The sequence below is a fragment of the Struthio camelus genome, chromosome 9 (assembly GCF_040807025.1).
Source record: "Struthio camelus isolate bStrCam1 chromosome 9, bStrCam1.hap1, whole genome shotgun sequence".
In the NCBI taxonomy this organism is placed as follows: Eukaryota; Metazoa; Chordata; class Aves; order Struthioniformes; family Struthionidae; genus Struthio; species Struthio camelus.
In genome coordinates this window covers 5,340,525-5,356,246 of record NC_090950.1, presented here as the reverse complement: position 1 = coordinate 5,356,246, position 15,722 = coordinate 5,340,525, and the positions used below count along the sequence as shown (strand labels likewise).

The 15,722-nt window shown below is 43.9% G+C and overlaps 1 protein-coding gene across 3 annotated transcripts in view; it reads left to right on the top strand.

Annotated features, from left to right (window-relative positions):
• The window catches only part of VPS8 (VPS8 subunit of CORVET complex), an 86,060-nt gene that overhangs the window by 31,442 nt on the left and 38,896 nt on the right, over positions 1-15,722 (top strand). For all 3 annotated transcript variants that reach the window (XM_068955027.1, XM_068955026.1, XM_068955028.1), the window contains exons 21-32: positions 171-393; positions 1,346-1,435; positions 3,071-3,122; positions 3,346-3,388; positions 4,226-4,298; positions 8,956-9,075; positions 9,721-9,792; positions 11,981-12,100; positions 12,822-12,878; positions 13,315-13,397; positions 15,081-15,165; positions 15,403-15,501. In XM_068955027.1, the coding sequence (XP_068811128.1) occupies positions 171-393; positions 1,346-1,435; positions 3,071-3,122; positions 3,346-3,388; positions 4,226-4,298; positions 8,956-9,075; positions 9,721-9,792; positions 11,981-12,100; positions 12,822-12,878; positions 13,315-13,397; positions 15,081-15,165; positions 15,403-15,501 (1,117 nt within the window). The remainder of the gene's footprint in view (positions 1-170; positions 394-1,345; positions 1,436-3,070; positions 3,123-3,345; positions 3,389-4,225; positions 4,299-8,955; positions 9,076-9,720; positions 9,793-11,980; positions 12,101-12,821; positions 12,879-13,314; positions 13,398-15,080; positions 15,166-15,402; positions 15,502-15,722) is intronic.

The following is a 15,722-nucleotide window of genomic DNA, read 5'->3' as shown; positions in this document are numbered from 1 at the left end:
TACTGCAACAAACCCTGTGAAGCTGCCTGTAACCTGCATCAGCGTACGAGCTGAACAGGGCATTTGGCTGCTGAGAAAATGAAGTTTAATTTGAAGCCCTTAGAAAGTAGATAAGTAAGATTTCAATGTGAGTAAGATTATTTGATAACTAAAACTTCTTTCCTTCCCAGGGATCTATTATTTAGCCAGATATATGATAAGATGAGTGAGAATTCTGTGGCTAAAGGCATCTTTCTGGAGTGCTTGGAGCCATACATCTTAAGTGATAAGTTGATGGGAATCACAGCTCAAGTGATGAAAGACTTGCTCCTTCACTTCCAAGACAAGAACAGATTGGAAAATATGGAAGCCTGCATTGTGCATATGGATATCACCAGCTTAGACATACAGCAGGTGAGCTGCTAACAACAGCATTGAGCTCCTCTGAATAAGTGGCAACATCCCCTAGTCATTGAGGCAAGCTTCTTGTGCTTTTAAGCACAGCATAGCATGTGGAAAATAAAGGGCCACCTTTCAATGGACAAAACTTATGTAGCCCAAACCATTGCTGCCTTTTGGTCACTAATTTGTAACAGAACTTAGCCCTGCCTCTCTGGAATCAAATTCCCCAAATATAGGCGTTGATCAGAGTGGCTGGGTCCAACTTGTTAGGCGCGTACTCCTCTAAACATGTGTCAGTCCCCCAGTTTGTGTCCCAGAATAAATTGTGTATCAACAGCTGGATATGTTGGAAAATACCAGGCAGTCAGGGTTGGTTAGGCTAAAGTCTTTCCTGTTTTCAGTACCTTACCTAGCATTAAAGACTGCAGGGACACAAAAAATTAGAGTTGAGTTTACCAATTCAGTGCCTGCCAGCCTGCTCTGCCCAGGTGCTTGCTCTTGCATAGCAAAATTAGTGGAGCAAGTATATGTTTCCCCCTAGGTAGTCCTGTTTTCCTTAGCCAGTTTTTATCCCTCAGCTTGGCTTCCCATCCCAAGGAGGGAGCTGCTTGCAAACTTGACAGAATGATTCACTAGCCCAGACAAAAGACAAGCTAGTGCAGTCAAGGGTTTTGAAGAGCTGTATTTTTATTTTGTAACTTTATGCAGGTTAGGAAGGCTAGAATCTAGACATTTAGATTTCATGTGTGGTCCGTGAGCAATAAACTAGATGCTCCCTTTGGGGATTTGGGGTCCTTGTAGGGCATGTAGTTCTGCTAATGGAAATTCTTAGTCTACTTTAAGTTATCCTGTCGGATGATGCAAGTGCAAGAACAGAGATTGTATTTGAGAAAAGGAGGAGGAACAAAAAAAAAATAGTGGGCTGAGAAGAGCTGTGTATCTACATTGTGCTGTTTCTGTGCAGGTAGTTCTTCTGTGCTGGGAAAACCATCTCTACGATGCCATGATTTATGTGTACAACAGTGGGATGAATGACTTCATTAGTCCCATGGAGGTAGGAAAGATGCTCGTGGTGTGTCATGGTACCAAGTTGCTCTTAACCCTTTCCTTTGGTAGGTATTGCCACACTTTCTGCAGAACTTGAACAGTATGAATGCTGTCACTGAAGTGCACTGAGATACTGTTTGCATGTTCGGCAGACAGCCTTTCTGAGAATCAGCATTTGAAAATGACACATTATCTTCTCATTCGATGTTTATATGCTGTTTGTTCTTTTGATTCTGAGGGGGAAATAACGTATGATATATGCAGTTTATTTGACTAGCTGCAGTAGAGGAGAAAAGTGATTTATAATTGCTGTACTCTTTAGAACATCAGCCAAATTGTCAAAGGGAAGTTTAAGTAGCAATGCTCTGCAAAGTTAGGGCAGGAAATTTAAAGTCCTTTTAATAGAAAATGTAAAATAAAAGCAGCAGAAGAGAATAACATTTGATAGATTAAGGAAACTGCATTGTAAAACTGTCTGCTAAAAGCCTGTTGCTGATGGCTGGTCTAGCCTATACCAGATGGGGTGCTGAGAAGGTATCAGCTTTTTGCACAGTGAGCTTAACGCCGGTGTAGGAGTGAGATATTCTGTGAGCATCTCATGCTTTTTTCCTTTCATGAGGTCCTTCGTCTGCTGGCACAGTACTGTATTAATACATATTGGAGAACAGTGGAAAGAAAGAATGAACTTAGCTGTGTAGAGGACTTGGGAAGAAAGGGAGAGAAGCTGTTCCCATGTTGAGGCAGGCCTTATTCGTAGCACTTGGGCAAGATGTATCAACAGTGTGAGCATAGGGCTCCATAGAGTGTTGTGACTGAAGGTTCGGTCGTTGCTGCTGCTAAGCCTGAAGATGTGCTTGATACCTCAAATTCTTTTGAAGCCTAAAGCTGTAATGCAAAAACATTTCACTGTGGAGGAACTGCTTGCGTTTACATCGCCATTCTAAAATTGAGAGCTGTATCCTTTTGAATGTGAATCTTATATTGTCCAATTTATACAAGTTATAATCTAGGTTGATTATCTCAGAAAGGAGACTTTTTAGGTGTCAGTGATTTTAGGAAGGACTTCTGGAAACCTAACTATATAAGCACAGATCATTTTGTTTTCTGCTTTCTGGAGCTCAAAAGTCAAAGTAGTCTTCACTCTAGGTTCCTGAACCAGAGGCTTGCTGGTGAGCCTGCTAGTAGGTAGGACAGCGTGAAGGTTTGCAAAATCCGATGGCAGAAGACGCAGGAATAGGAAATGGGGCTGGTCAGTTGTGCACTAACTGTTGCTTCAGTAAGCATGGCCCTCGCCTGGGGTTAGATCTGGATGGACTAAAGCTGTTTTCTTGTATGCCGTAACATCAGCTGGGGAAAGTATCTTTTGCCACATCTGGATGTACTCTGCTCCTACTAGTTTTAAGATATGGTGAGAAAGCAGAGTTTCTGTGGGGAATACGCTCCAGTGATCTCTGTTTTAAAACCGAACAGAATCTTTGCTTTGAGTTTTTACAACTGCTTGAGCCCTGCACTATAGAGGTGACAAGCAGAAAGGAGTTCAGGAGTTCCCTTGGCTAGTGTGTGCAGTACTGCCTCTTCTTGGCATAGTGCTGAAAGGTGTTCACAAGCAGAGACAGCAACTTTACTCTCTTTATTGTTACAGAAACTGTTCAAAGCCATTGCTCCTCCACTGAATGCTGGGAAATCTCTCACAGGTACAGAATTCTTTCTTTTTAGGGATTTCTAATTTTGATATTTGATGTTTCAAACATTCCTGGTCCCTTCCAACAAAGGGAGGTGAAAGGGAAATATATGCCCCAAATATAAGGATCTTGGAGAACAGAAAAGTGCTTTATTACTACTTTGTGTGCAACTGCACACACACACGTCAAATGAGATATTGTGAAGAAAATCTGATAAAGGATTTTTGTTTTGTAGATGAGCAGGTGGTAATGGGCAACAAGCTGCTTGTATATATAAGGTAAGGTACTTCAGCAAGGGTATGTGTGGTGCTTCCTAATGGTGGCATCAGATTTTATTTCATTAGAGTTGCAAAAACTTACAGCATATTTTAAGGTCTAAGAGTATGTAAAACAGCAATGACTGCTTTGTACAACTGACTTAATGTTACAATGGCTTGTTGTTATACATCGTGTGAGTGGATAGGCAGGATAAACTTGGATATTCATAGCTCGGGTTGCAGCTGATTCCCCAAGACCACGTTTTTGTCTTTAGAATTTGATTAGAGTTCCTTCTCCATCCTAATCCGCAACACAGTGCGCCTTGGCCAAGGACTCAGTAGTGTGAAAAGCTGTATTTTAATCCTTTCTGTAATGCCTTTTGGGATAGCTGTACTCAGTTGTTGCTTACTGTATCGCCTCTCATTTGCAGGAGGTCATACTTAGATTGCATCCTGAAAACTAGCTCAGAAAATAAAATATTTTATTTAATGTGATTATTTAGCAAATTCCTCTTTCTGGAATCTATTCAAGATTGCGGACGTTAGAATCTGCGTTACTCCTGATTCCTAAAATGCATGTTTGTGAGAAATCCTGAGTTTCCCCTGTTGCATTTCTGCTGCAGAACTGGCATACTTTGCATGCAAATTCATGCAGTGCATTGTCTTATCGTGTATTAACAGCATTGCTGTCGGCAGTGTTTGCTTACCTACTCTCAAGTGATTTGCTATTTACGAAATAAATTGATTGGACCTGTTTTAAAAGCATCCTGAAAACTAGCTCAGAAAATAAAATATTTGCCTCAATCCATTTAATGTCAGACTGTATTTAAAAAATGCCTCTCCCCTGCTTTTCCACAGCTGCTGCTTGGCAGGCCGTGCGTATCCGTTGGGTGATATTCCTGAAGATCTGGTACCTTTGGTTAAAAATCAGGTGAGCAGCCTTTTGGAAGGACCCTTTCCCATCTGAGGCTTTTGCAAGAAACCCTGTATTCATTTCATGGATTTCTTGTAGAAAACTATTAACGATCTGATAGCTGTATCCTTGCAATATGAATATATGCCACTGCAAATACTAAAGAAATGCTTAAAAAATGAAATCATGGATGTCCTTCATTTGTAAGTTGTGGGGTGGGAGCATGCAGTTCTTAAAGGCACAGATTTTGATTTTTTTTTTTATTTTTTATTTTTGGCAACTTATTCTTTATGACAGAGTTGCTAGAGATGTGTTGCTGCCTCTTCTTTCTAAACTTGATTACATAAAACGTGTCAAATACACATTTTCTGTATTCTCAAATGTAACGCAAGGTTGATCGGAGTAGAATCTGAAATAACGTCTAAGAACGTGGCACTTGAATATTCCTTCTACTGTTTCGCTGTTACTAAAGCATCAGTTTGTGTCGGACAGATACTATATACTGTCAGATACTACGTTTATCTCCCCAGACCTCTCTGCTGCACAGCTGAGCATTACATTTTCAGTGTGGTCATTTTCCCTGATGAAGATCCTGTTAGATACATTTCTGTCAGCTCTTATCCTAGTGTGCTGTTACCATGTTTTCACCACTGAGGTTTATCCAGCCTCAGTTATTCAAGACAGCCATGTGTCTGTCCTTTAGCTATAGTTCTCATGTGCAGGGTGAGCATTTCTGCCCTGTCACTTAAAACTGGATCACCCTTTAGCTTCTGTCATATCCACAGATACTTAGTATATGGGTGGATGAGGTGGAGTATGCCCTGACTGCAGACGGTGTTAGGTAGTGTTCAGTAGGTAGAAATGTCTCTGCAGTGTAGGTCTTGGTTGCAGGTTTCTCTGAGGCTTTTGATTTCTTGGTCATAATTATAGTAGTGTGCATTTGTGCTCGCCTCTGCTCGTCCAGACCTTGTGTTTCCTGAAGATAGTTTTCCAGCCTTGTGGAAACTGCAAGTATTCCACTATGGTGAAGAACACATTTTAATCAAGTGCTCCTAACTGCATCGTTGTACCCTTGGCCCGTGGGGTTGACTAGCTACCGGTCTCAACGATGGCTACCCGTCTGACTCCACACAAGGATATTTGAGAAATTGTTTGCCACCGCTGCTTAACAGATTTAACACGCTGCAGTGCATCTCTCCTTGGGCATATCTCAGGAACTCCTCTTGAGAGCTTGCAGGAAGGAGGTTCTGGGGAGTCACAGAACTGGGAAAACACTTAACATTAGATGCATTTTGGTACTTGGAAAGAAAAGAGGATGTAGTCAGTTCTGAACTTAAACTTCTGTACCCTAGCATTTGGTTCCAGTTAATGTGATCCCCTGTTTTTTCAGGGGGCGAATTGGTCTCGCCTATGGCTTACTTTCCTTTTATCGCTAGTGTCTATGACTGTATCCAAGGTTTGGAGCTGAGATGAATCTGTGATAGTTCTGAGGTCTGTGATTCAGGCTGTCTGACAGCTCCTTCCCTCATGGCCTTATTACTTTGCCCTGCCCGCAACACCGAAGGGAAGAGGCTTTCCTGACCCGCTGTTCGACAGTGGGATGATGATGTCTAGGAAGACATTCTCCCTTTCCCAATGGTCAGTGTTGCTTTGAGAGACCTTAAAAGGTATGCCGGTTTCTTCCTTCTCTTGAGGAAAGAGGCCAAAGCAACTCGTGGCTTGTGGATATTCTCCAGCCTTGTCGTGGCTCTTCCCTGAGGAAGGCTGTGCCATAGTCTGTTAAGACTGTCTGCTTACTCGGTCTGTTTAAGCTCTGGCTAGGAGGCACTGGGCTGGCACTACATTTCTCTTGACCCACCTGTCTTGTCCAGCCTTAGTTTTAGAGAGTTGTGCCTGAGCAGGGCCTGCCATCCTGTTTATAGGACAGGTTCTTAGATGCTTCAGAAAACTCTGTTTATGGGCTCTCAAGGATCACCCGCTTGTTTTCGCGCCCTGAGCTAAACACAAACGTACTCTCAGTCTTTTGCTCTTCTGCCTGGTCCCTGTAGGAAGAGCTGTGTCACCTAACATCCAGGTCATATTCCCAGGGCACTTTAGAAACAGCAGTTGCTGCCTCAAGACTTCTAAGTGCTGCTCTTATCCTGGGCAGATCTTGGTGGCATGAGAGTGCAGGCTTATCTTACTTTCCTCCTTAGGGGCGAGGTTGATTCTAGCTGCATCTCTGCAGCCTCATCCAGTGGATCATCTCTGGCTGACCAGATTCGTCACGTTCTTCTGAGCCTGTGAATGTAGCTTTCAGATATGAAGACATGGCCTCTTCCGCAGGGATTGCTCAAGAGGTCAGCAGGCTGTGTCAAGGCAGCAAGTGCCATTGCACGTATATTGTCACATTTGTACGAGGCGCAGGTGTGAGCGTATCGTGATGCTTTCTTCAAAGGCAGAGAGTGCCTAGCCAAAATCACAGTGAATTTATGCCCAAAAGTGTGACTGGACACACAGGTTGCATGTCCTGACAGTTAGCTTTGTCACTGCCAAATAAACCTCTTTTCCTTATTCTTTATTTCTATCAGCCTTCAAGATGTTTATTCCTTTCTATTTAAGGAGCTTCACCTAAGGCAAGGCTTAACCCCTTTGGTGACATCTCCTAGACTGTTTTAAAGTGGCAGTTGCTGCTGGTCATGGCTTTGTGCTCATAAAAAAACTTTCCTTCCTGAGTTTCTAGCTAGTTCTGCTGCTAAAATCATTTTCCCTTTGGTCTCTAGCATTTCACTTTTGTTTTCGGGTTCTAAGAGACAATGCTTTCCTTTTCATGCTTTCTCTGTGCAGTACAGAGGAGCAGATGGTTTTTGTTGCCAATCCAAAGCTCGTAGCAGTAAAGGTATGTGGTAGCTCTGGGTGGTTTGGAAGCCTTTCCTCATAGGGCGTGCGAACCGGTTTGCTCCCCTGTGCTGGGTCAAGCACTGGATTGCTGCCCTCTCCCACAGTCCTAATCCATTTGTCTCCTGCACACACTCTAGAACTGGCACAGCAACAGCATGCAGCTCAAGGTCTGAGGCAGCATGAAAGTATAATCAGCAATAGTAGCGCTGGAGAGGAGCCATCAGCATCTCCTTGTTGTGATCTCTGATAATGTAGCCTTTGAGTTTGGTTTAAATAACACCTGTCTGTCTGGAAACTTGAATCCAGCACGCTGGTTACAATCTGGCTTTACGAGTTGCAGGCTGGCAGGTGGGGATCAGGCCGAAGGGGGCTGTGGATCTGAGAGTCAAGCTGCTAACTCCTCCTGGCTTCATCACCGCTGTGGTGAGAGGAAAATTAACTCGGAATAGGAGTAAGTGAGAGAACGTGGCATTTCCTGAGGGTGGGATATTTGGTCTGTCCTCGGAGAGCATATTGCCTGTCACTCAGCTCTCCACGGAAGCCCACTGTGTGTCTTAACACATCCTCGCAAGTGCTAGCTAGTACCTTCGCTGCACCAGTCTGCAGTCTGTCTTCTGGAAGCCAGATCTGTTGTGAGCTTTGACAACAGCACATCTGAGACAGCTGGCGCAGTGCCCTGTTCTTTGCACTGGGAAGGCCTGGACTTCCCTGTCAGTGGCTCAGTAAAGGGAGTTGCTTTCATTTTGAAAGACCTGCTCAACTTTCAGAGGGTAGAAAGTCAGCGGAGGAGCTGCAGAGTTGAGTAGCACTTAAATCAATCTCTGCAGAGCCAGCAGCTGTGGGGATTTTGTGCCTCAGAGTGCTGGAGCAGTTTGACTGGCTCTTCCCAAGCGAACTACTGACAAGCGGAAGAGCTGTGCCCTGGATAGCTCTCTGAGGAGAGCTGACTGTGGGTCATCTCACATCTCGGAGGTACCAGCAACAGCGCGTTTGGTAGGGTCTGCAGCGAGGAGCATCTGAAGAAGCTCCCTGACTACTGGTTCACAGTTTGTATGGTGAGTGGTCCTTTCTTGGCCAGTCCATGGCAATGATTTCTATGTTTGTACTGACTGAGATAACAGGAGGAGAAAAAGGATTTTCAATACTTGCCCTGTTTAGTTTAGCACCGCGTCCTTTGTCTTCATCCACCAGGATGGCATCCAGGGGAGGTTTTCCCAGCTGTTTATTTTTACTGTAAGACTACATGTGCAGCAGAAATGCCCTTGCCCTTCCCTCTCCTTTTCCCTAGGTGTGACTAGGGTACATTTTTGACCCTTCAGTCTCCAGTGCTGGGATGGTATTATTCATGGTCATAGTTTACAGAGCCAGCTCTTTTCTAGAGATCTCTCTTGGGTTTGGGTTTGATCACTTTTTCCATGACCATATCTGTGAAGTCGGAATAGCCTGGACTTGTTGAGACATCTCTCCAGTGGGACCCTTCTTGCTTCCCATCCATCTGAGGGTCCTTCAGCACTTTTGAGGCCAGACTAACTCTTCATCTTCCAGCTGGCAAGTCTTACCAGCCGTCATTGATCATTCATTGATCTGAAATTGGTTAGAGCGCCTTGAGGGGAAGATTTTTCTACTACCAGTAAGCCGCAAGAAACATCACTCATGTTAGAACGCTGATGAACTCCTGAGATGTTTTAAAACTTAACGCAAAGCAGGTCGTGATACTGCTTTCGCATGTGCTTGTGCTCTCAGTTATCTGAAACCTGTAGGAAATCTGCTATGTTTGTTTGAATGTTCATTGTAGGTTTTCGAATTTCTCATCCGGCTGCATTCAACCGAGGGATCTGTGGATGAAGAGGTGTATCCTTATGTTCGTACCTTGCTGCACTTTGACACTCGGGAATTCCTTAATGTTCTTGCTCTGGTAAGAAGCCATTAAACTCCTCCAAGAGAAAAATGCAGCACCAGTTGCTTCATCAGGGTGTCATGGTTGTGTGGCCTCCAAGATGCCTTTAAAGGTTCATGCTGTAGCTAAACCAGTGGTTACTGGCTTGATGCAGGAACAGTTTTGACCTGTGTCTTATAAGATATCAGAGGAGATCATAACGGTCCTTTATGACCGTATAAAAGGTCATAAATTGACCTTATGACCTTATATAGGGCAATCAGTATAAGTTGATGAACATGTGCCATTATGCAGTAGAATGCTCTGTTAACAGAGTCCATCTTTAAAAGCACAGATAAAATAATAGCATGCTTGTAGAGTGTGTTTCAATACCTGCATCTCTTTTCTGCGTAAAGAGGCATCTTCCTTTCTTTCTTTCTAAGTTTCTGCAATTTCCTCTGTCTGTTTGGGACCTGCTACTTTTACCTGGATATGTAAGAACTGTTCTGGTAGTTACAAAAGAGCAGATTGTTGTCTTGGAACCTGGCTTAGGTAACATGCACAGAAAGGACTTTAAAGGGTTGTCAGCCTTGTGATATGGCTGCTTGCTCATGTTTTCTTTTATTCCTGGAGCTAGGGCTGGAGGGCATTCTTCTCAAAGTGTCAGTGTTTTGCCTCCTGCAGACTTTTGAAGATTTTAAGAATGACAAGCAAGCTGTGGAATATCAGCAGAGAATTGTGGACATACTTCTGAAAGTGAGTATGCCTAAAAATTAGCCTCCGTATATGTGTCTGACTGTGATTATATGTATCACTGTGCAGTAAAGCCTGTAATTTAGGTGAGGTGTTTCCAGTCCTGTGCTGGATGCCACCTCTGAGATGATGTGCTGGAGCCTGGATTCACCTCAGCCCAGGCAGTCAGTTGAATATTTAGAAGCAAAGTTTCGTGCACGTAAAGCATGGAGATAGCGAGGTCTCTGTTTCTGTGATTTCACCTGCTTTGTACTTTGATGTCAAATTCCTCCTTTCTGCCCTGTTAAGTTCCTTTTTTGTCTGCTTCTCATCCGTTCTACTCCTTGTTTCCATCTCAGCAGAAAACCATCCTGGGAACATAGGGCTTGGCAGGATGCCAGCGTTCTTCTGCTTAAACCCTGCTCCTGTGTCTGTAAATGCTGTGTTTGGGATGTAACATACCCCGATCGACAGGCCTATCTTTAGTAGATGGGAGAAAAGAGGAGTGTCAGAGCTGTCATTCTGGTGCTCTAGAAATCACTTGTCATTTGGAGACCGTGTTCCTTAACAATGTTCTCATTAAAAGTTCTTGCTGCCAAATGCCGTTCGCTTTCCTCTTTAAAGCTGTCAGCATTAATAATGAGTAACTCCACTTGGAAGCTGTTTATACATAAACATATCATAAGTAGTGTTCCCCTGTCACTGTCATCCTTGATAGATGAGAGCAAGGGCACCAGCGAGTGAATTCGGTGACAGAGCTGCTGCAGTAGGCTGCAGTGGGGGGCTGAGATAATGCCACTGTGGGGGAACCTTTGCTAGTCTGGTTGAGTCAGACTTTGCTGTAACGATGTTAGTTAACCCTGTGCTGGGTTGCGTGCTCGTTGCGTCTGTAGCTGCTTGCCAGCAGGAGGCGTCACGCTCTTCTGGAGCTGCTGTGGGATGTGTTCCTGGGGCAAGCTTAGGTTGTATCTACCTGGTTAGCAGCTCTACTATGTGCTGCTGGCCGCACGGCAAGCAAGTTCTGTCCACCTGCAACCCAACTCAGCCCTGCTCTTGGAGGGGAAAAGGATGGTGACTGTGAGAAATGCTGCAGCATTAGATGCATCTGCAGGCAAAGGATTCAGTGCTATGAGAATTCTGGTCATGAACGGCTCAAGACCATTCAAGAAATGGTCTTGAATCTGCTCTCTTTTTGAATAAGAATTAAAAAATCTTGGAGCTTTTTATTTAAAAGAAACTTATCGTTGGCAATAAAAGCATTTAGAAAATAGCCGTATGCTTACAGTGGCCTGGCTGATGCAGACCTTCCACTAACGCTGGTTGAAGCCCCTTGCTCTTACAGGGGATTCTCCAAGCAGGGGCATTTCACGTTCTCTAAGTGTTTGGGAGCAGTTTTTTATTTTAGTCTATTTAGAAGCCTAAGACCATCAAGTTGGGAGACATCATACTCTTTCTGTTTTTTCTTTTTTCCTTTTTTTTTTTTTTTTTTTAAACATGCCAGACAGGTGACAAGTGCTCCTCAGGTTTCAAACCTCTTTTGTGGTAACTCTTAGATATTTAGCTTTTCTGTAACTTGAAGTCAAATCAGCACAGCTATAGGTTTCTCAAACTATTCATAAACTTGCAGCTAATTGAATGTGAGAAAACAAACTTTTTGCCAAACCCACAATTATTACTTAGTCGTTTGATCAGTTCTTCTGTGTACCACAGTTGAAGTGGTCAGTGCCTGGGGCTTGAAGTCAACAAGTCAAATTTATTTTTTCCTCCCACAGTTATTCATTTTGTCTTTTTTCCTCCTGTGATGATATTTCTCTGCTCAGGAGCACTGTTGCATGTCCAGTCATCAGCACAGACTACAGAGATGGAGATAAGCATAGGTTTCCTCACTGCTGTTTGGGCCCCTTTACCCCCCAAAGTCAGAGCACTTCCCTTCAGTATAGAGAAGAGAAGCCCTATCTCTTCAGCTTTAGAGCAGGATATACTTGCTGTCTGTGTCTTCAGGCCAGAGATGAGTATCAGAGAGGGTGGATCTTATTTTGACTTACTGGATGAACTTGCAACAGAGACTGCGTAGGTGTCTCGGGTAGGAGGAGGCATGATGGCCATACAGTGATTTCTTGTTGCAGCATCCTGATTGTTATCCCAAAGGCAACTGCAGAATGAATAATTTGTGTTGGTTTTATTTCTGTCCTTTCTCCCTCATGCTTCTCAGGTCATGGTAGAGAATTCCGACTTCACCCCGTCGCAGGTTGGCTGTCTCTTTACCTTCCTTGCCCGTCAGCTCGCCAAGCCCAACAACACGTTGTTTGTGAACAGGACGCTTTTCGACCAGGCAAGTGTTTCTTTGCCAGGAACAGAAAAAAATCTAGATAGAGTGCTGTGCCACAGAAAGCGTGGCTGGTGCTGTAAACCCAAGCAATTCTGGAAGAATTAGTGCGTCATATGACTAGAAGCGTCTTGCTAGGACTGTGGTGTGACTTCAGAACAGGGGTATAGGAGAGACCACAGAAGCACAATAAGGCCCTTTTTTCAGCCTGCTTGTTGGAATTGTGTGAGAAATGGGATCAGGTCCCAGGGGATGGAGAGAGCCACCAGCATTAAAGCACTTCTCCATGCAAAGGCAGGTTCCTTTGGTCACTCCTGTTGCAGGACTGTGCCATGTCCCTCCCCAGAATCTTTTGGGACCTCTTGTTTACCCCAGTATTCTTAGGTGTCCTTAGTTATAGAATTCAAAAGAGAATACCTTGTTGATGAATAGTCCATGCAAATTGTGTGCTCATGTTCTGATTTGCTCTTGCTGTTAGTGCTCACGATTTACTTGTTCCTGACACCTCTGGGCACTTTTGCACTTCTTGATGATGAAGAGGTTGTTTGCATAGTTTGCCTATCTATTTCCTTTAAGCACACTGAAACTATTCTCTTATTTGGGACAGGTGGTTGATCATATATTGTCTACTTATGCTACAGCAAAAAGTGGGTTAAAGCTCACGGGCTTAGAGCAACGGTTATGCTAACTAGGCCTAGCTCATGCTAACTTCTGCATCCTTGCACAGGTCCTTGAATTTCTGTGCAGTCCTGATGATGACTCTCGCCATTCGGAGAGGCAACAGGTAACGGCCTTTAAAGGAACATTTCTTTAGGTACGTTGAATGGCCAGACTCTAGAGCTGAGTTCAGCCTCATTGAGGAATGGGTGCTGGCTGAAAGGCACAGTGAAGATCGTCTGCCAAAGCAGTCGCCTAGCATAGGAGTGGTGGTCAGCGTGGAAAACTTGGGCAGTGCTGTGTGCAGCAAGAGTGGAGCGGGGTCCTTCCTCCCACTGCCTGTAGGAGAGGTTTGACAGTGCTAAGAACAGAGGCAGAAAAAGTCCTGGGGAAACCAATGACCTTCACAGTGGACAACTGATTTAAAAAAAAAAAAAAAAAAAAAAGTAAAATAAACCCCATGTTAATACAAAGTTCTTTGGAGCAGGAGCAATGTGCTCTAAAACAGCATTGGCTGTCCAGGTATCAGTGCTATATAATTAACTGTTTTTCAATATCTGCAGGTCCTTTTAGAGTTGCTCCAGGCAGGAGGGATAGTACAGTTTGAAGAGAACCGCCTTATCCAAATGGCAGAAAAAGCTGAATTGTAAGTTGTGTGTGTGCACAGTATATAAATATTGCCTTTAAAAGTTTTTCCAAAGCTTTTTTTCCCCCAGATATCCTGTTCCTGTTTTGCGGTAGTGATTGGGATTATTTTCCCTGTGCGTTCATGTGTGTGTCATTTATCAGTTCATATTTAATCTGTTCCAGTCTCTCTCTTTTGTCTCACTGGGTGTTCACACCTCCTCTTACCTTAACGATGCTTGTGTAGAGTTGTGGGAACCTTTTAGAGTGAAACTTTGTGGAGCTTGATGAGCTTTGGCACTTCCTATCCTAGAGCCAAGGCTTTGCTCAAAGGTGCAGTTGTATTTTTCGAATGCTCTACCACTGACAGATGGAGGTGATTGGTTGGGGTGAGGCCAACAGGTGGATTTATAAGCACGCTAGGGTCTGGAGCCACCCCCATGCTACTCATTTTAGAATTGAGTAGGAGAGACAAATGCAGTGTCTGGAAAAAACTGAAAATTTCCACCATCTCCTTTAGCTGCTTTACCTTTCTGGAAAGTGTCTGTCATGCCTGGACTGAGTCAGCCCGGGCATCTTCATCCAAGTCTTGAATTTGGATGTTATGTGAGTTACCATCGTGCTACAAAGGACTAGAGGGATAGAAGCGAAAGGATGAGGCGTGCCTTGCCTGTTTTCCTGTGTGTCCTAGAAGGAATTACTCGACCAAATTTTTCAGCCCCAGTAGGACTTAGAAACGCATCACAAGTACCTGAGAACCAGAGTCACAAGCACGTTGATCACGTAACTATCCGTATGGATTTTTTTTCTCCTTGCTTGAGAGAGTATGACAGGCAGCAGCACCAGTTCAGCCACTGCTGTCAGAGCTAAAAGACTTGCGGTGTGAAGTTATTTAGCAGATTTTTGACTTGTTTTGCTTCAGTCACACGCTGTTTTTATCTGATATCTTCCTGGTTCAAAATATTAAAGATGTTTCTTAAGAATTGAAGCTAGCCTACTGTGTCATAAGACACTGCTGAGCCATGTTCAGTGTATTTCTTGGAGCTAGTATTGTACGTTGGCCTAGCTTAGAGCTGAATGTGTTATGGAAATAAGCAAGGTGATCTGTGAACCCGTGAAACCTGATTTCTTTAAAGATTTTTGTCATGTGTCCCTTGCCTCTCACCTTAAAAATGCTGGTCTCTCTGTTCTGTAGGATGACTTCCCAAAAAGGGGGAGGTCATAAGCTGGTTGGCCTGCGGCTGATATTAAGTGGGATATGTAAGTAGGAGCCCCCAAGGAGATGCTTATTTGGGGAGGGGAGCTCCTGTATTAACCTGTGTGATTTTTACAAAACTAAAAGCCTTAATATAAGACACTTCTGAATGCTTTTTGTAAAACATGCTGTATGTTCTCTTAAGTGCTGGTCTTGCAGCAACAGTTACGGAGTTAAATCTTCTGGTCCTTGTTGAAACTAAAAAATGATTGGGGGAGCATCATAAAGATGGTGGCTAAGGACTAGAACGTGTCCAGAGGATGTGAGAGAGCTTCTGGAAGAGCTAACGTGGAGGAATGTTCCTCTGGGATTTTGCATAGATCTATTGGGGCATCACAGTCAGAGGTATCCTGCCAGCCTGTGTTGTGTCTGGCCTATGTGCTTGCATTCTGCTGAGCCAGCTGAGTGAGCGTGTTTTTCCTAATGCAGAAAATATCTTTTTCGTTTTAGCTATCAGATTTGTGAGTTCATGTATGAACGAGAGCTTCGCTATGACAAAATCATTGGCTGTTACCTGCGTGATCCAGTAAGGAAGGTGAGTAAATTTGGTGCTTCTGACCTTGCTTCACAGCAGTGCAGTCCACCCTGCTGGTGATGGGTGTGAATGGGCACAGCAACTCTGGTCTTTAGTTTTCTACCTTAAGACCGTCCTGCCTTTTCTTAGCTGTAGTCAAGGCTTCTCGTGTGCGTGTGTGAAACGCCTTGATAAAACCTAATGCTGTTAATGTGGGTGTGGAACATACTTTACCGTTTATGTCTTTATGCCGTACAGGAAGAAGTATACAACTACATACACAACATCCTGTCTATGCCTGGGTACAGTGCTGAAGAGAAGCAGTCAGTGTGGCAGAAAGCTTTGGACCATATAGAGGTACAATGTGGCCTAAACCCAGCGTATCTGAGCTACTGCTAACTCATCCTGGATCTGCCTAGTGTTGCTCTGTAAGCAGAAGTGTCTCTATGTTGAGTGACAGCTGTTTGGTAAGCCTTAAGAAAAGGAGATTTTGGTATTGTTACAAACAGGAAGTCAAAAATAGCTACAAACGTTGCCTTACAGTGGGTGATGTCTAGCACACGTTTACTCTCACTTCA